At 48.0% G+C, this 21,065-nt stretch overlaps 1 protein-coding gene across 1 annotated transcript in view; it reads right to left on the reverse strand.

Moving 5' to 3' along the window:
- Nucleotides 1–2,711: 2,711 nt before the first annotated feature.
- The window catches only part of LOC115119321 (muscleblind-like protein 1), a 117,963-nt gene continuing 99,609 nt past the window's right edge, over nucleotides 2,712–21,065 (reverse strand). The window contains exons 5-6 of the mRNA XM_065000580.1: nucleotides 15,774–15,954; nucleotides 2,712–3,176 (exon numbers count right to left, since the gene is read on the reverse strand). Of these exons, the coding sequence (XP_064856652.1) occupies nucleotides 3,040–3,176; nucleotides 15,774–15,954 (318 nt within the window). The 3' untranslated portion in view covers nucleotides 2,712–3,039. The remainder of the gene's footprint in view (nucleotides 3,177–15,773; nucleotides 15,955–21,065) is intronic.

The following is a 21,065-nucleotide window of genomic DNA, read 5'->3' on the forward strand; positions in this document are numbered from 1 at the left end:
GACTATACCCAGAGAGGACCGGGTCCTAACAGAACCAACTAGAGTCTATAGACTATACCCAGAGAGGACCGAATCCTAACAGAACCAACTAGATTCTATAGACTATACCCAGAGAGGACCGGGTCCTAACAGAACCAACTAGAGTCTATAGACTATACCCAGAGAGGCCCGGTCCTAACAGAACCAACTAGAGTCTATAGACTATACCCAGAGAGGACCGAATCCTAACAGAACCAACTAGATTCTATAGACTATACCCAGAGAGGACCGGGTCCTAACAGAACCAACTAGAGTTTATAGACAATACCCAGAGAGGACCGGGTCCTAACAGAACCAACTAGAGTCTATAGACTATACCCAGAGAGGACCGGGTCCTAACAGAACCAACTAGAGTCTATAGACTATACCCAGAGAGGACCAGGTCCTAACAGAACAAACTAGTCTATAGACTATACCCAGAGAGGACCGGGTCCTAACAGAACAAACTAGTCTATAGACTATACCCAGATTGGACTGAGTCCTAACAGAACCAACTAGAGTCTATAGACTATACCCAGAGAGGACCGGGTCCTAACAGAACCAACTAGAATCTATAGACTATACCCAGAGAGGACCGGGTCCTAACAGAACCAACTAGAGTCTATAGACTATACCCAGAGTGGACCGAGTCCTAACAGAACCCACTAGAGTCTATAGACGATACCCAGAGAGGACTGAGTCCTAACAGAACCAACTAGAGTCTATAGACTATACCCAGAGAGGACCGAGTCCTAACAGAACCAACTAGAGTCTATAGACTATACCCAGAGAGGACCGGGTCCTAACAGAACCAAGACCCCTTCTCTGTCTGACTCACACCATGGAATACGTTCAAGGCAAGTCAAAAGAAGACCAACAGAAGGACAGAGGTAAATCAGACAACCTAAGGTCGGTAACTGCGTACCCAAGACCATGAATGGGTCTTCTGTTAATGACAACAGACTCCAGACAAACATTCTAGGAACCTAGGACACTAGAGACTTTGAAGGTACCGCCCATGTTAACACTGTGACACGGCTCTAATGACATCACAATACTGTTACAATACAGTCTATAATAATGTTTAAAGGGGCGGGGTTTACATACATAGAGTCTATGGTTCTTTACATAGAGTTTGCAGCAGATCTAGTAAATCTGGAATGTGATTAAAAAACACAAAAGGCTTAATAAACACAAAACATTCAGCTGTCATTTTGGCACCAAGCCGACAAACCCATTTCAACCAAGTTTGCCTTGTAAGGACCAAGTCATCTACATACAAGTCCTGCACACTTCTTTCAGTCTAATACGTCTATTAGGTATTTTTACTGTTCACCCCGACCCCCCCATCTCATTCAAAATACAAGATGCACCTTTTCTTTTGTGCAAACCAAACCGTGTGTGTGTGTGTGTGTGTGTTGGTGTGTGTATGTGTGTGTGTGTGTGTGTGTGTGTGTGTGTGTGTGTGTGTGGAATGCACATGTTCACCACCTTTATGATCAACTGAACCCTCCTAGAGCAACGTGCCAGTCAGTACCACTATAGTTTACAGGTGGTTGGATGTTACAGGCTCTAGAAATAATCTTCTACAGATTTCTATGTTTACAGGCATGAAGGGTGGGGAGCTGTGGGACACCGGCACACTGCAGTTTCATCTGCATATTATTGGTACCATTTGAAAGGAAACACTTTGAAGTTTGTGGAAATGTGAAAGGAATGTAGGAGAATATAACACAATAGATCTGGTAAAAGATAATACAAAGAAAGAAAAAACGTTCTTTAGTATTTTTTGTTGTTGTACCATAATCTGTGAAATGCAAGAGAAAGGCCATCATGTATTATTCCAGCCAAGGTGAAATTTAGATTTTGGCCACTAGAATGCATAAGTTTATGTGCAACATTTTAGACTGATCCAATGAACCATTGCATTTCTGTTCAAAATGTTGTATCAAGACTGCCCAAATGTGCCAAATTTTTTAAATAATAACTTTTCACGTTCAAATTGTGCCCTCCCCTCAAACAATAGCATGGTATTTCTCCTCAAACAATAGCATGGTATTTCTCCTCAAACAATAGCATGGTATTTTTTCACTGTAATAGCTACTGTAAATTGGACAGTGCAGTTAGATTAACAAGAATTTAAGCTTTCTGCCCATATCAGATATGTCTATGTCCTGGGAAATGTTCTTCTTACTTACAACCTCATGCTAATCGCATTAGCCTACGTTAGCTCAACCGTCCCATGAAAGGGATACCGATCCCGATTAAGAATCAAACGTAAATGTAGTTGATAAAATATACTTAAGTATCAAAAGTTAAATTAAAAGTACAAATTATTTTAAATTCATTACGTTAAGCAAACCAAACGGCACATTTTTATTTATTTACGGATACCCAGGGTCACACTCCAACACTCAGACATCATTTAAACACAAAGCATTTGTGTTTAGTGAATCCGTCAGATAAGAGACAGTAGGGAGGACCACGTATGTTCTCTTGATAAGTTTGTGAATTGGACCATTTTCTGTCCTGCTAAGCATTCCAAATGTAACGAGAACTTTTGGTTGTCAGAGAAAATGTATGGAGTAAAAAGTACAATATTTTCTTTAGGAATGCAGTGAAGTAAAAGTGAAAGTTGTCAAAAACATAAATAGTAAAGTAAAGTACAGATACCCCCCAAAAAATACTTATGTAGTACTTTAAAGTATTTTTACTTTAGTACTTTACACCGCTGAATACACAATCAATCGTATTTAAACGAACGGCGAATATCCATTACAAATAAAACATCACTGATCACTGAGGAGGAAACGATGTCGTCATTTTCCTGAATGTTGGTCAGTGTCTTTAAACGCCTCAGGGGAATAGTTAGAGGTGGAATCAATCACCAGGCATCCATCCTCCTCTTCTAATGGCCATTCATAACCATTCAATGAGTGGTCATAAGTACCAAAAAATATGGTGGATACTGTCTATAGAAGAGTACTCTCAAAACACCACCCCGGAAGTGGCTTACTTCCATCACAGGAAGTGGAGCGAGAGAGAGGAAGCAGAAGAGGAGCAAACCTGATTGGCTGTTGCGTTTGCAAAGGGAACGCTTGTGGCAGAGGAGGTGGCTGCAGACACAGTGGCGGGCGTGGCACCGTGCATCATGGGTACTTTGGGGAGAGAAAAATCAGACAGGCAAATGAACTGGAGCAGGCAGATATGTTGCTGTCTTATACAGGTTAATTCTCTACTAACCACTTCTAAACCTCAAAGACTAGTTTGTTGATGTCAACCGTTAGGAAATCATTTGTTTGTGTATTTCTTATTCTCTATTACTGATGTCATTTAAAACAGATTCTAAGCTGACCTTTACATAAGGTGTTAGCTAACAGGATAACTGAGGTTTGGGATGAAGGGTCAGGACAATGAGTGTGTCAGAGTGGGTTGTTACAGCTATGTGGCACGTCATATGGACTGTGGTACGTCATATGGACTGTGGCACGTCATATGGACTGTGGTACGTCATATGGACTGTGGCACGTCATATGGACTGTGGTACGTCATATGGACTGTGGTACGTCATATGGACTGTGGCACGTCATATGGACTGTGGTACGTCATATGGACTGTGGTACGTCATATGGACTGTGGTACGTCATATGGACTGTGGTACGTCATATGGACTGTGGTACGTCATATGGACTGTGGCACGTCATATGGACTGTGGTACGTCATATGGACTGTGGTACGTCATATGGACTGTGGCACGTCATATGGACTGTGGTACGTCATATGGACAGACAAATATTAGCAACGGGACATCATGCGTTAATACAGCTTGGAGAGAAAAAAATACAGAGCTTTTAATCTTCTATTTCCTGACAGACTGGGACTGGACTGGGACTGGACTGGACTGGGACGGACTGGACTGGGACTGGACTGGACTGGGACGGACTGGACTGGGACGGACTGGACTGGGACTGGACTGGACTGGGACTGGACTGGACTGGGACGGACTGGTCTGGGACGGACTGGACTGGGACTGGACTGGACTGGGACGGACTGGACTGGGACTGGACTGGGACTGGGACTGGACTGGACTGGGACTGGACTGGACTGGTCTGGGACTGGACTGGACTGGGACTGGACTGGTCTGGGACGGACTGGACTGGTCTGGGACGGACTGGACTGGGACTGGACTGGGACTGGGACTGGACTGGACTGGGACTGGACTGGACTGGGGACTGGTCTGGGACTGGACTGGACTGGGGACTGGACTGGACTGGTCTGGGACGGACTGGACTGGGACTGGACTGGACTGGGACGGACTGGGACTGGGACTGGACTGGGACTGGACTGGACTGGACTGGGGACTGGACTGGTCTGGGACTGGACTGGGACTGGACTGGTCTGGGACGGACTGGACTGGTCTGGGACGGACTGGACTGGGACTGGACTGGGACTGGGACTGGACTGGACTGGACTGGGACTGGACTGGACTGGACTGGGACTGGACTGGTCTGGGACTGGACTGGACTGGGACGGACTGGACTGGGACTGGACTGGTCTGGGACTGGACTGGACTGGACTGGGACTGGACTGGTCTGGGACTGGACTGGTCTGGACTGGTCTGGACTGGGACTGGACTGGACTGGACTGGGACTGGACTGGTCTGGGACTGGACTGGACTGGACTGGGACGGACTGGACTGGGACGGACTGGACTGGGACGGACTGGACTGGGACTGGACTGGGCTGGGACGGACTGGACTGGGACTGGACTGGACTGGGACTGGACTGGTCTGGGACGGACTGGACTGGGACGGACTGGACTGGACTGGGACTGGACTGGACTGGTCTGGGACGGACTGGACTGGGACTGGACTGGTCTGGGACGGACTGGACTGGGCTGGGACGGACTGGACTGGACTGGACTGGGACGGACTGGACTGGGACTGGGACGGACTGGACTGGACTGGACTGGTCTGGGACGGACTGGACTGGACTGGTCTGGGACGGACTGGACTGGGACTGGACTGGACTAGGGGTGACACACAGGGAAACAGGTGAAACAACTAGCCTACAGTAAAACAACATCTCACTGCTCATAATATTCTCACAATGTGCTTCAAAATTACTCATACACTTAATTCACATTTCCAGAACTATACACGTCTCATAATTGACCCACCACCACCTCCACCACCAATAAGATGATAATACCATAACTAACCCTGTCTGCAACCCACAGTCCGTTCCAGGAAATAGAAGATTAAAAGCTCTGTATTTTTTCCCCACCAAGCTGTGAATCTAAATGCCAATTATATGTCATATTCTACTACAAATAATTTCCCGTTAAACACAAATAATGCAAGAAAATCAATTGTTTAACTCTGGAATCGCTGCAATCTATTTAGTTGACAGCAGTTTATAACAGAGTGCTACAACACTGTACCACATCTCAATTGTTCACCGCAAATTCCTATCCATCTTTTCTCTATCATCAGGCAACACCTGGCCAAGTGACAACTAAATCATTGGTATGCATTGGTATGCATTGGTATGCATTGGTATGTATTGGTATGTATTGGTATACATTGGTATGTATTGGTATGCATTGGTATGCATTGGTATGCATTGGTATGCATTGGCATGTATTGGTATGTATTGGTATGTATTGGTATGCATTGGTATGCATTGGTATGCATTGGCATGTATTGGTATGTATTGGTATGTATTGGTATGTATTGGTATACATTGGTATGTATTGGTATGTATTGGCATGTATTGACATGTATTGGTATGTATTGGTATGTATTGGTATGTATTGGTATGCATTGGTATGCATTGGTATGCATTGGTATGTATTGGTATGCATTGGTGTGCATTGGTATGTATTGGTATACATTGGTGTGCATTGGTATGTATTGGTATACATTGGTGTGCATTGGTATGTATTGGTATACAGTGGTATGTATTTGGGACACTAGATGCAGAAGATATTCACATTTAAATATTTTGTATTAATATGTTTTTGATCTTGTTCATGTTCTTATTATCTTATGTAAACTGCACTGCAATTCATTTACATACATTTACATTTAAGTCATTTAGCAGACGCTCTTATCCAGAGCGACTTACAAATTGTTTTCTTCATTGTAAACTGCCAAAGTGCAGGATTGTGGCACATGTATTTATATGTGAAAATCTATCTAAATCTTATCTATCTATCTATCTATCTATCTATCTATCTATCTATCTATCTATCTATCTATCTATCTCTATCTATCAAGGGATGGAGATGAGGAGGACTATTGAGATTCCCCCTTGGCCTCAAGAGTGGAAAATGGCCACCTTGATGTCTTGAGATGGAGTTTGAGTTGAGTTTGAGGGACTAAAAAGGCTTTAAGGTAATCAGGATGGAAAGCGTGCACCTACCAACAGTTGTTGCAGGTGTCATGCACAATATTGAGCCTGCCCATCATGCATTGCACCAGGAAGTGATTGGAAAAGGAGACGGGGAGAAGAAATCAACACACAAAAAGACAGTGTCATTAGAGGGAGACAGTGTTGTTATGGGTACAGAAGGATACAGTACTTTCACCGTCTACTGCAGTGCAGGGTTCATTGGTAGTCTGAAACAAATCTACACACCTCACACAGGAGGTGGAGGTGGTGGTGTTGGATGTGGTGGTGGTGGTGGTTATAGTGATGGTGGTGGTGGTGGAGGTGGTGGTGGTGGTGGAGGTGGTGGTGTTGGATGTAGTGGTGGTGGTGCTTATAGTGGTGGTGGTGGTTATAGTGGTGGTGGTGGTTTTAGTGGTGGTGTTGGATGTAGTGGTGGTGGTGGAGGTGTTGGATGTAGTGGTGGTGGTGGTTATAGTGGTGGTGGTGGTTTTAGTGGTGATGTTGGATGTAGTGGTGGTGGTGGAGGTGTTGGATGTAGTGGTGGTGGTGGTTATAGTGGTGGTGGTGGTGGTGGAGGTGGTGGTGTTGGATGTAGTGGTGGTGGTGGTTAGAGTGGTGGTGGTGGTGTTGGATGTAGTGGTGGTGGTGTTGGATGTAGTGGTGGTGGTGGTTATAGTGGTGGTGGTGGTGGTGGAGGTGGTGGTGTTGGATGTAGTGGTGGTGGTGGTTAGAGTGGTGGTGGTGGTGTTGGATGTAGTGGTGGTGGTGGTGGTTATAGTGGTGGTGGTGGTTTTAGTGGTGGTGTTGGATGTAGTGGTGGTGGTGGAGGTGGAGGTGGTGGAGTTGGTGGTGGATGTAGGGGTGGTGGTGGATGTAGTGGTGGTGGTGGTTGTAGTGGTGGTAGTTATAGTGGTGGTGGTGGTGGTGGTGGTGGTGGTGGGTGTAGTGGTGGTGGTTATAGTGGTGGTGGTGGTGGTGGTGGGTGTAGGGGTAGTGGTGGTGGTGGTAGTGGTTATAGTGGGTTATAGTGGTGGTGGTGATGGAGGTTATGGGCTTAAAAATAAAAAAAAAGACACCTGTACCATGTCCGATATCGAGCTGAAATGTATTCAATTTGGAGTTTGCATCCCAATATTACACTTCACATATTAAGAAGACTGAAATATAACATAGAAACACCGAATTTCCCGGCGTTATTACAATTGATTGATTATGAAATTATGAAAAGTGTGCATTACATTCCACCGTTGAGACCACTAGGTAATTTGACGGCAGGTAAGGGCTACAGAGAATTACACAGGTGATACAGGGCATTTGGAAAGTATTCAGACCCCTTTACTTTTTTTCTACATGTTATTACCAGCCTTATTCTGAAATGGATGAAATCGTTTTTCCCCCTTCATCAATCTACACACAATACCCCATAATGACAGAGCAAATACATGTTTTTAGAGATTTTTGCAAATATATATATTGTGGACGGACCACTAGAGGGCAGGCTGGGCTCATGGATAGTTGCCCAACAGAGCCTGGGAGACAAGGTAACCAGAGTCAATTAAGCACAGCTGACGGTACTAATGACATACTCTCCTTCCCCTATAAAAGAGAGAATGGAACCAGAAGAGAGAGGGGGAAACTATCTCTGGAAGATGGCCACCGAGAGAGAGAAGCTGTGCTGAAAGAACCACTAAGACGGTGACAAAACCGTGATTTATGTTTGTTGTAGTTTAAAGATTATCCTATTGTGTTCTTGTTTCATCTGGAGAAGAAGATGTGTGTTTTTCCTTGGAAAATTTTTCATTGATTATGTTTGAATGGTTTTGTTGACAAAATACTCTCAATAGAGAACCGTGTTCAATCAGAAAAACCTTTTTCCTGACTCGTTTATTCCACCTTCCCGCTTTAGAGTGACGCCTAATTACTTGGTACGCTCACATTGGTGGAGGATACGGGCATTAGGTGGACAAGTGACACAAGGATAAGTGAGTAAATCAAGATTCTTCCAGTAGACCCGGAGGAACCATTCAAGAACGATGGATAACGCCCTACTACAACAATTGATCACAGCACAGCAGACAACCATAGAACTCCTGCAACAACAGCTGAGCCGTCGAGAAGAACCTAGAGTTAAGCCAAGAGCGGCTGCTCACGCCATCTTACCTCGTCTCTCCAAGGAGGATGATATTGAGGCCTTCCTCATGACCTTCGAAAGGACGGCCACCTTGGAAGAGTGGCCGCCCACAGAATGGGCGAGCGCATTAGCCCCTCTTTTGACCGGGGTGGCTCAGGAAGCCTATTTTGACCTGGATTCCCGCGAAGCTGCGGACTATGGGCGACTAAAAACCGAGATCCTGTCCCGGTACCAGCTGACTGCCAGAGATAGGGCTGTAAAGTTCCATCAATGGACCTATACAGCTGATCAACCCGTCCGTGCCCAGATCTTCGCCTTAATACGACTGACGAAACAGTGGCTAGAACCTGGAAAGGGAGTAGGACATGTGATAGAGACTCTCGTAGTGGACAAGATATTGAGAGAATTACCCAGTGACTTAAAAAGGGTTGTGGGGCAAGCCAACCCATTGTCAGCCGACGACATAGCCCAGGCGGTGGAAACATATCGGTCTACAGGGGAGTTGTTAAAAAGTGACAAGGAGGAACGGAAGGAGTCTTGCAATCCCGTACCACGACTCACCCCGGCGCGCTCGCCACCGAAACGTCCAAGCCCCTCCCGGAGGTGGGAGAAGTCAGCCACCACACAGCAGGGTCGGTGTTATAAATGTCAGTCTCCCAACCATTATGCCCCACAATGTCCTAGCAAGGATGAGCCCATGGTCACGGAGTCATCACTGCCTACCCCCACACATCCCGTTTTGAGGGGGCAGGATCAACACTGTTGGTTAGCAGAGATAGCCCCAGCCTCAGAGATTCCGGTGCAAGTCGAAGGACAAGATGTGGTAGCTATTCTCGACTCGGGAAGTATGGTTACGTTAGTAGAGGAGCGGATGGTGACCTCCGCAACACTGCTACCAGACAAAGTAGCCGTATCCTGTATCCATGGAGACACCCACTATTACCCCACTGTGAATCTGCCTATTCTCACTCCAAAAGGAAGGTGTACAGTCAGGGCCGGGAAAGTGCCGCAGCTGAAGGTGCCATTATTGATCGGGAGAGACTGTCCCTTATATAAGGAGCTTCGGCAGATGACGTTATGCACAGGAAGAAGGGGGACAGGAAAGAAGAGAAAATCCAAGCCCGAGGTAGTAGTCCTACAAGGAGACGTAGCCGCGTCCTCATCCTCTGCAGCAGAGGAAGAAATAGCGACCCAACGTTTACGACAGATATTCCAAGAAACCACCGATGAAGACACATGTGAAGGGCTATACACAACGCAGGAAGGAAGGAGCAACCAGGCGCTAAGGGATATATTTGAAGCTCCATCCGAGGAGGGAACCTGGAAGGGATTCTCCTCGGTCACCCCTGATGGGGATGTGGAACAACCTCCACATCCCTCTACCGAGGTCGACCTGCCCCAGGAATTAAAGGGACAGTTCGGCACCTCGCAGCATAGAGACCCAGACCTAAGGGAGGCCATGAGGAAGGTGAAGGTGATCGACGGGAGGAACGTCGACGGTTCAGGTGAGCCCCCTCTTCCTTACTATGCAATCAGGCGGGGTCTCTTATACTGGGTCGTACGACGAAGGGGGGGAAAAACCAGGAATTACTAATGGTGCCTAGGCCATACAGAGATACAGTTCTACAGTTAGCCCATTCCCACATCCTAGGAGGACACCTGGCACGAGACAAGACTATTGACAGAATCATGCAGAGATTCTATTGGCCCCGGGTCACCCGGGATGTGGCCAGGTATTGTAGGACGTGTGATCAATGTCAACGTACAGCCCCACGGCCACACCTACGTAACCCTTGATTCCTCTCCCCATCATAGAGACTCCCTTGAACGCATAGCTATGGACCTCGTAGGACCCCTCCCAAAATCCGCCAGAGGACACGAGTACATCCTAGTGGTTATAGATTATGCTACCAAGTTCCCGGAGGCCATACCCCTGCGTAACATGTCGTCAAAGGGAATTGCCAAGGAGTTATTCCTGATGTTCTCTCGTGTGGGCCTCCCAAGACTATCTTGACTGATCAAGGAACCCCGTTCATGTCCCGGTTGATGAAGGACTTGTGTCGGTTATATCAGGTTCAACAGATACGTACAAGCATATTCCACCCTCAAACAGACGGGTTGTGTGAACGCTGAACAAAACGATAAAAAGCATGTTGAGAAGGGTGGTGTCCCGAGACGGGAAAACTGGGACATGCTTCTCCCACACTTAATGTTTGCCCTGCGAGAAGTACCCCAGGCATCCACTGGATTCTCTCCGTTTGAATTGCTCTATGGCAGACCCTGTCGAGGAATCCTCGACTTAGCCAAGGAGACCTGGGAGACCCAACCCTGCCCCTTTCGATCCACAATAGAACACGTTACCCTGATGAGAGACCGCCTGTCAGCAGTGTGGCCCATAGTCAAGGAGCATATGGAGAAGGCCCAAAGGACCCAAGGCCGGGCCTATGATAAGTCTGCGACCCCCCGTGAGTTCACCGTGGGAGAGAAAGTGATGGTGCTTGTGCCCACGGCCGAACATTGCTTGCTGGCGCAGTGGAGGGGGCCCTACGAGGTAATGAAAAGGGTCTCACCGGTCAATTACCTCATCATGCAACCTGACAGGAGGAAGAAGGTCCAAATCTATCACATAAACCTGCTGAAGACATACCATGGACGAGAGGAGGAGGTGGCTTTGATGGCCCTGGAGGGCAAAGGAAAAGAGGAGGCTCTACCACAGGTGCGCCGTGGCCAAACTCTCCTACCGGAGCAGTCAAGACAGCTAGACAAGCTGATTATGAACTTCGGTCGAATATTCTCTCCATTCCCAGGACAAACAGATGTCCTGTTCCACCATATCCACACTGAACCCGGCAAGAAGGTGCATATCCGCCCTTACAGGATTCCTGAGGCTCGCAGAGTCATCGCTAAGAAAGAGGTGAGGGAGATGTTGAGGATGGGCGTGATCGAGCCCTCGACGAGTGAGTGGTCCAGTCCCATAGTCCTGGTCCCCAAATCCGATGGTAGTATGAGACTCTGCAACGACTTTAGGGGCGTGAATGCCATCTCTACATTCGATGCGTATCCCATGCCCCGCGTGGATGAACTCTTGGAGGGCTTAGGAAAGGCCAAGTTCATCACTACCCTGGATTTGACGAAGGGATATTGGCAAGTGCCGGTGGCTCCGGAGGATCGCCCAAAGACTGCCTTCGCCACTCCAGAGGGGTTTTTCCAGTATGTGAGGATGCCCTTCGGACTGCATGGTGCCGCTGCAACCTTCCAACGCCTCATGGATGCCATTCTACGGCCCCATCAAGAGTATGCAGCAGCGTACATAGACGATGTGGTCATCCACAGCGAGGACTGGGATAGTCACCTCCTGCGATTACGGGCGGTGCTCGTGAGTTTGGAAGCCACAGGGTTGACAGCCAATCCAAATAAATGCTGCCTGGGTTTGTCCGAAGCGGAATACCTGGGGTACACCGTGGGGAATGGGAAAATACGCCCACAGGCAGAGAAGACCAGGGCAATTCGTGACTGGCCTCGACCCCGGACCAAGCGAGACGTTCGGGCCTTCTTAGGGATAACAGGATATTATCGCCGTTTTATCCCGGGATATGCAACCATTGCCAACCCCTCACAAACCTCATCAGGAAAAACCTGTCAAACCAGGTAGAGTGGAAAGACGAGACGGAAGAGGCCTTTCCATTGTTAAAAGATGGCCTGTGTTCTGATCCCGTTCTACAGGCTCCGGACTTCTCACAAGAGTTCATTGTGCAGGTCGACGCCCGGATACAGGGCTCGGGGCCGTACTAGCTCAGGGTAAAGGTGAAGCAGAGAAGCCGATTCTCTTCATTAGTAGGAAACTCAGCGATCGGGAACAGAGGTATGCGACCGTAGAGAAAGAGGCCTTAGCCATCAAGTGGGCCCTCGATTATCTCCGGTACTACCTACTGGGTCGGAGGTTTGCATTAGTTACTGACCATGCGCCCCTCACGTGGATGGCTGGTAAGAGAAACAATAACAACAGAATAGCCAGATGGTTTTTGTCTTTACAACCATTCTCTTTCCATGTCATCCACAGGGCCGGATCGAGGAACTGGAATGCAGACGCGCTGTCCCGACGCGACCAAGACGGTGCGTCTGGCGCCCGACCCTCCGGTTCGGTCCTGGGGGGGAAGGTATGTGGACGGACCACTAGAGGGCAGGCTGGGCTCATGGATAGTTGCCCAACAGAGCCTGGGAGACAAGGTAACCAGAGTCAATTAAGCACAGCTGACGGTACTAATGAGATACTCTCCTTCCCTTATAAAAGAGAGAATGGAACCAGAAGAGAGAGGGGGAAACTATCTCTGGAAGATGGCCACCGAGAGAGAGAAGCTGTGCTGAAAGAACCACTAAGACGGTGACAAAACCGTGATTTATGTTTGTTGTAGTTTAAAGATTATCCTATTGTGTTCTTGTTTCATCTGGAGAAGAAGATGTGTGTTTTTCCTTGGAAGATTTTTCATTGATTATGTTTGAATGGTTTTGTTGACAAAATACTCTCAATAGAGAACCGTGTTCAATCAGAAAAACCTTTTTCCTGACTCGTTTATTCCACCTTCCCGCTTTAGAGTGACGCCTAATTACTTGGTACGCTCACAATATATATATATATATATATATATATATATAGGGGCATATATATATATATAAACATTTAAAAAAACGGAAATATCATATTTACAGAAGTATTCAGACCCTTTACTCAGTACTTTGTTGAAGCACCTTTGGCAGCGATTACAGCCTCAAGTCTTCTTGGATATTACTCTACAAGCTTGGTTCATCTGTATTTGGGGAGTTTCTCCCATTCTTCTCTGCAGATCCTCTCAATCTCTGTCAGGTTGGATGGGGAGCGTTGCTGCACAACTATTGTCAGGTCTCTCCAGAGATGTTCAACGGGGTTCAAGTCCAGGCTCTGGCCGAGCCACTCAAGGACATTCAGAGACTTGTCCCGAAGCCACTCCTGCGTTAATCTTGTCTGTGTGCTTGGGGTCGTCGTCCTGTTGGAAGGTGAACCTTCGCCCCAGTCAGAGGTCCTGAGCTCTCTGGAGCAGGTTATCATCAAGGATCTCTCTGAACTCTGTTAAAGGCCCTTCTCCCCCGATTGCTCAGTGGCCAGGTGGCCAGCTCTAGGAAGAGACTTGGTGGTTCCAAACGTCTTTCATTTAAGAATGATAGAGGCCACTGTGTTCTTGGGAAACTTCAATGCTGCCAGAAATGTTTTTGTACCCTTCCCCAGATCTGTGCATCGACACAATCCCGTCTCGGAGCTCTACGGACAATTTCATTGACCTCATGGCTTGGTTCTTGCTCTGACATGCATTGTCAACTGTGGGACCTTATATAGACAAGTGTGTTTGCATTTCCAAATCATGTCCAATCAATTTAATTTACCACAGGTGGACTCCAAACAAGTTGTAGAAAGATCTTAAGGATGATCAATGCGAAACAGGATGCACCTGAGCTTTGTCTCATAACAAAGGGTCTGAATACTTATGTACATTTCTAAAAACATATTTTTGCTCTGTCATTATGGGATATTGTGATGTCATTATGGGATATTGTGATGTCATTATGGGATATTGTGATGTCATTATGGGATATTGTGATATCATTATGGGATATTCTGTGTAGATTGATGAGGGAAATGTTTTATTTAATCCATTTTAGAAAAAGGCTGTAACGTAACAACATGTGGAAAAAGTAAAGAGGTCTGAATACTTTTCCCGAACGCCCTGTACATCAACTACAATGCAGTGAATTAAGACAGATTTAAGTTGCATCATATTTAAGTTGTCATTAATCATTCATTACTGTTAACACGGGTCACTCATTAAACACACAGAGACCTAAAGAACACAGAGATGTTATGTATCTTGATGTGAGAAATCAGTAGCTATGTCGTTTTAGCACCAGTCATCCAAATTAAAAATATATTTTATCTTAAAAACAAAGAGAAAAGAATGAATAGCCAGTCACATCAGCCAATAACCTTCCAAGATCAATTATGTGCCAGGGCCAATAGGAAAATGGCTATCTTGCAATACTCCTCCTAGTTTATTTAAAGGTTGTTGGCCCAGAGTGGTTATGGACAAGCTGCCTCCAGTTCTCTCAGTGTGGACTTGGACTACTGTGGCTTGACAGCAGGGATGGACTGGGGAGCAGAAATCAGCTTGGTTCTTTCTAAAACACCAGGCCACTTTTTTTTTTACTTGAGGATCCCATTGTTAGTCAAAATAAAGATAATAAATAATAATGTTCCAAACCTCCAATGTATACAGACACACTAGGTTAAAATAGACCACCCCGTCTGGCATTTGCCAGAACTGTCTGAAAGCCAGCCGATCCATCTCTGTCAGACAGTTCAACAATGGGAGAGGAGGTGTAGACTACAGGATCTGAACAACAGTAACACTCACTGGACCCTCACTGGTGTATGTGGGTCGGACCAGGCTGGTGCCAGTGTTCTGGTGTATGTGGATCGGACCAGGGTGGTGCCAGTGTTCTGGTGTATGTGGATCGGACCAGGGTGGTGCCAGTGTTCTGGTGTATGTGGGTCGGACCAGGGTGGTGCCAGTGTTCTGGTGTATGTGGATTGGACCAGGGTGGTGCCAGTGTTCTGGTGTATGTGGATCGGACCAGGGTGGTGCCAATGTTTTCAGACTGGTGTATGTGTGTGTGAGTTTGTGTTAGTGTTTCCAATTGTCATTGCAATAAGAGGGATACTGCAAAATGAATGAATGTCCAATCAGAACTATGTATGCTGTGCAAGTTTTATGGGTAAGGAGCCCGAAGCCAGAGGTTTTATGGGTAAGGAGCCTGAAGCCAGAGGTTTTATGGGTAAAGAGCCTGAAGCCAGAGGTTGTATGGGTAAAGAGCCTAAAACCAGAGGTTTTATGGGTAAGGAGCCTGAAGCCAGAGGTTTTATGGGTAAGGAGCCTAAAACCAGAGATTTTATGGGCAAGGAGCATGAAGCCAGATGTTTTATGGGTAAGGAGCCTGAAGCCAGAGGTTGTATGGGTAAGGAGCCTAAAACCAGAGGTTTTATGGGTAAGGAGCCTGAAGCCAGAGGTTTTATGAGCAAGGAGCATGAAGCCAGATGTTTAAATGGTAAGGTTTGAGGTTTGTGAATGGAGGTAAGCAGCATCAGATTTGACTTCAGGGGTTGTGATGAGTTGAGAGGTGAAAGGTAAAAGGTTCAAACCTACCAGACGGGATGAACTGCTGCTGTTGGTACTGGAACATGTTGGCCAAGGCCTGTTGGTACTGGAACATGTTGGCCAGGGCCTGTTGGTACTGGAACGTGCCAGCGGCGTTGAACATGGCGGTGGCACCATTGGATTTTTCAACTGTGGGTCTCTTTGGTAATGGAGGTAAAGGTGGGAGCCCCTGATAGAGGTGGTGGTGGTGGAGGAGGTAGTGGTGGAGGTGGTAGTAGTGGAGGTGGTGGGAATGGTAGTGGTGGTGGTGGTGGAGGAGGTAGTGGTGGAAGTAGTGGTGGTGGAGGAGGTAGTGGTGGAGGTGGTGGTGGTGGAGGAGGTAGTGGTGGAGGAGGTTGTGGTGGAGGTGGTGGTGGTGGAGGTGGTGGAAGAGGTGGTAGTGGTGGTGGTGGTGATGGAGGTGGTAGTGGTGGAGGAGGTCATTGTGGAGGAGGTAGTAGTGGAGGTGGTAGTAATGGTAGTGGTGGTGGTGGAGGAGGTAGTGGTGGAGGTGTTAGTAGTGGTGGTGGTAGTGGTGGAGGAGGTAGTGGTGGAGGTGGTAGTAGTGGAGGTGGTGGTAATGGTAGTGGTGGTGGAGGAGGTAGTGGTGGAGGTGGTAGTAGTGGGGGTGGTAATGGTAGTGGTGGTGGTGGTGGAGGAGGTAGTGGTGGAGGTGGTAGTAGTGGAGGTGGTGGTAATGGTAGTGGTGGTGGTGGTGGTGGAGGAGGTAGTAGTGGAGGTGGTGGTAATGGTAGTAGTGGTGGTGGTGGAGGAGGTAGTGGTGGAGGTGGTAGTAGTGGGGGAGGTAGTGGTGGAGGTGGTGGTGGTGGAGGAGGTAGTGGTGGAGGTGGTAGTAGTGGAGGAGGTGGTAGTGGAGGAGGTAGTAGTGGAGGTGGTGGTGGTGGAGGAGGTAGTGGTGGAGGTGGTAGTAGTGGAGGAGGTGGTAGTGGAGGAGGTAGTAGTGGAGGAGGTAGTGGTGGAGGTGGTAGTAGTGGGGGTGGTGGTAATGGTAGTAGTGGTGGTGGGAGGAGGTAGTGGTGGAGGTGGTAGTAGTGGAGGTGGTGGTAATGGTAGTGGTGGAAGTGGTGTTGGTGGTGGTGGTTGTAGAGGTGGTGGTGGTTGTAGAGGGGGTGGTGGAGGAGGTAGTGGTGGAGGTGGTAGTAGTGGAGGAGGTAGTTGTGGAGGTGGTGGTGGTGGAGGAGGTAGTGGTGGAGGTGGTAGTGGTGGAGGTGGTAGTAGTGGAGGAGGTAGTGGTGGAGGTGGTAGTAGTGGAGGTGGTGGTAGTGGTGGAAGTGGTGTTGGTGGTGGTGGTTGTAGAGGTGGTGGTGGTGGTTGTAGAGGTGGTGGTGGTGGTTGTAGAGGTGGTGGTGGTGGTTGTAGAGGGGGTGGTGGTGGTTGTATTGGTGGTTGTAGTGGTGGTGGTGGTGGTTGTGGTGATGGTGGTTGTAGAGGTGGTGGTGGTGGTGAGGTGGTGGTGGTTGTATTGGTGGTTGTAGAGGTGGGTGGTGGTTAGGGGTGGTGGTTGTAGGGGTGGTGGGGGGGTGGTGGTGGTTGTAAAGGTGGTGGTGGTGGTGGGGTGGTGGTGGTGGTGGTTGTAGGGGTGGTGGTGGTTGTAGGGTGGTGGGTGGTGTAGGGGTGGTTGTAGGGGGGTGGTGGTTATTGTGGTGGTTGTAGGGGTGGTGGTGGTTGTAGGGGGGGTGGTGGTGGCTGTGGTGGTGGTTGTAGGGGGGTGGTGGTTGTAGTGGTGGTGGTGGTGTAGGGGTGGTGGTGGTTGTAGGGGGTGGTGGTTGTAGGGGTGGTGGTGGTTGTAAAGGTGGGTAGGGGTGGTGGTTGTAGGGTGGTGGTGGTTGTAGGGGTGGTGGTGGTTGAGGGGTGGTGGTAAAGGTGGTGGTGGTTGTAGGGTGGTGGTGGTGGTAGGGGTGTGGTGGTTGTAAAAGGTGGTGGTGGTTGTAGGGGTGGTGGTGGTTGTAAAGGTGGTGGTGGTTGTAGGGGTGGTGGTGGTTGTAAAGGGTGGTGGTGGTTGTAGGGGTGGTGGTGGTTGTAAAGGTGGTGGTGGTTGTAGGGGGTGGTGGTGGTGGTGGTGTAGTGGTGGTGGTTGTGGTGGTGGTGGGTAGGGGTGGTGGTGGTTGTAAAGGTGGTGGTGGTTGTAGGGGGGTGGTGGTTGTAAAGGTGGTGGTGGTTGTAGGGGTGGTGGTTGTAGGGGTGTTGTGGGGGTGGTGGTGGTTGTAGGGGTGGTGGTGGGTAGGGGTGGTGGTGGTTGTAAAGGTGGTGGTGGTTGTAGTGGTGGTGGTTGTAGGGGTGGTGGTGGTTGTAAAGGTGGTGGTGGTTGTAGGGGTGGTGGTGGTTGTAGGGGGTGGTGGTTGTAGGGGTGGTGGTTGTAAAGGTGGTGGTGGTTGTAAAGGTGGTGGTGGTGGTGGTTGTAGGGGTGGTGGTGGTTGTAGGGTGGTGGTTGTAGGGGTGGTGGTGGTTGTAGGGGTGGTGGTGGTTGTAAAGGTGGTGGTGGTTGTAGGGGTGGTGGTGGTTGTAAAGGTGGTGGTGGTTGTAGGGGTGGTGGTGGTGTGTAGGGGGTGGTGGTTGTGGTGGGGGTGGTGGTGGTTGTAGGGGTGGTGGTGGTTGTAAAGGTGGTGGTGGTTGTAGGGGTGGGTGGTGGTGGTTGTAGGGGTGGTGGTGGTTGTAGGGGGTGGTGGTTGTAGGGGTGGTGGTTGTAAAGGTGGTGGTGGATGTAAAGGTGGTGGTGGTTGTAGGGGGTGGTGGTGGTGGTGGTTGTAAAGTGGTGGGTGGTGGTGGTGGTGGGTGGTGGTGGTTGTAGGTGGTGGTGGTTGTAAGGGTGGTGGTGGTTGTAGGGGTGGTGGTGGTTGTAGGGGTGGTGGTGGTGGTTGTAAGGTGGTGGTTGTAGGTGGTGGTGGTTGTAGGGGGGGGTGGGGTCAGAGGGTGGGGGTGGTGGTTGTAGGGGTGGTGGTGGATGTGGTGGTGGTAGGGGTGGTGGTGGTTGTAAAGGGGTGGTGGTGGTTGTAGGGGTGGGGTGGTGGTGGTGGTTGTAGGGGTGGTGGGGGTGGTGGTTGTAGGGGTGGTGGTGGTTGTAAAGGTGGTAGGGGTGGTTGTAGTGTGGTGGGGTGGTGGTGAGGGGGGGTGGTGGTTGTAGGGGTGGGGGTGGTGGTTGTAAAGGTGGTAGGGTGGTTGTAGGGGTGGTGGTGGTTGTAGGGGTGGTGGGGGTGGTGGTTGTTGTGGTGGTTGTAGGGTGGTGGTGGTTGTAGGGGTGGTGGTGGTTGTAGGGGTGGTGGGGGTGGTGGTTATTGTGGGGGTTGTAGGGGTGGTGGTGGTTGTAGGGGTGGTGGTGGTTGTAGGGGTGGTGGTGGTTGTAGGGGTGGTGGTGGTGGTGGTTGTAGGGGTGGTGGGGGTGGTGGTGGTTGTAGGGGTGGTGGTGGTTGTAGGGGTGGTGGTGGTTGTAGGGGGTGGTGGTGGTGGTGGTTGTAGGGGTGGTGGGGGTGGTGGTTGTAGGGGTGGTGGTGGTTGTAAAGGTGGTAGGGGTGGTGGTGGTTGTAGGGGTGGTAGGGGTGGTTGTAGGGGTGGTGGAATATAAGACAGAGAAAATAAAGATATTCATTAGATCAAATGCTTCTCTACCTCAGAAAAATGATGATTGAAGAAAGTTTTTTGAAAGACATAAGTGGTCTATATTACAGTCGATCTATAATAAGATAGTGGTCTATGATACACTAATTGTTCTATAATAAGACAATGGTCTATGTTACACTAGCCCCATAATAAGACAGTGGTCTATGTTACAGTCCCTCTATAATAAGACAGTGGTCTATGTTACACTAGCCCCATAATAAGGCAGTTGTCTATGTTACAGTCCTTCTATGATAAAACAGTGGTCTATGTTACACTAGCCCCATAATAAGACAGTGGTCTGTGTTACACTAGCCCCATAATGAGACAGTGGTCTATGTTACACTAGCCCCATAATAAGACAGTGGTCTATGTTACACTAGCCCCATAATGAGACAGTGGTCTATGTTACACTAGCCCCATAATAAGACAGTGGTCTATGTTACACTAGCCCCATAATAAGACAGTAGTCTATGTTACACTAGCCCCATAATAAGACAGTGGTCTGTGTTATACTAGTCCCATAATAAGACAGTGGTCTGTGTTACACTAGTCCTTCTATAATAAGACAGTTGTCTGTGTTACACTAGTCCTTCTATAATAAGACAGTGGTCTGTGTTACACTAGCCCCATAATAAGACAGTTGTCTGTGTTACACTAGTCATTCTATAATAAGACAGTGGTCTATGTTACACTAGCCCCATAATAAGACAGTGGTCTGTGTTACACTAGTCCTTCTATAATAAGACAGTGGTCTGTGTTACACTAGTCCTTCTATAATAAGACAGTGGTCTGTGTTACACTAGCCCCACAATAAGACAGTTGCCTATGTTATACTAGTCCTTCTATAATAAGACAGTGGTCTGTGTTACACTAGTCCTTCTATAATAAGACAGTGGTCTGTGTTACACTAGTCCTTCTATAATAAGACAGTTGTCCGTGTTACACTAGTCCTTCTATAATAAGACAGTGGTCTGTGTTACACTAGCCCCATAATAAGACAGTTGTCTGTGTTACACTAGTCATTCTATAATAAGACAGTGGTCTATGTTACACTAGACCCATAATAAGACAGTGGTCTGTGTTACACTAGTCCTTCTATAATAAGACAGTGGTCTGTGTTACACTAGTCCTTCTATAATAAGACAGTGGTCTGTGTTACAATAGTCCTTCTATAATAAGACAGTGGTCTGTGTTACAATAGTCCTTCTATAATAAGACAGTGGTCTGTGTTACACTAATAATAAGACATTGGTCTGTGTTACACTAGCCCCATAATAAGACAGTTGCCTATGTTATACTAGTCCCATAATAAGACAGTGGTCTGTGTTACACTAGTCCTTCTATAATAAGACAGTGGTCTGTGTTACACTAGCCCCATAATAAGACAGTTGTCTGTGTTACACTAGTCCTTCTATAATAAGACAGTGGTCTGTGTTACACTAGCCCCATAATAAGACAGTTGTCTGTGTTACACTAGTCATTCTATAATAAGACAGTGGTCTATGTTACACTAGCCCCATAATAAGACAGTGGTCTGTGTTACACTAGCCCCATAATAAGACAGTGGTCTATGTTACAGTAGTCCTTCTATAATAAGACAGTGGTCTGTGTTACACTAGACCTTCTATAATAAGACAGTGGTCTGTGTTACACTAGTCCTTCTATAATAAGACAGTGGTCTGTGTT

This window comes from Oncorhynchus nerka, linkage group LG14 (genome assembly GCF_034236695.1).
Source record: "Oncorhynchus nerka isolate Pitt River linkage group LG14, Oner_Uvic_2.0, whole genome shotgun sequence".
Lineage (NCBI taxonomy): Eukaryota > Metazoa > Chordata > Actinopteri > Salmoniformes > Salmonidae > Oncorhynchus > Oncorhynchus nerka.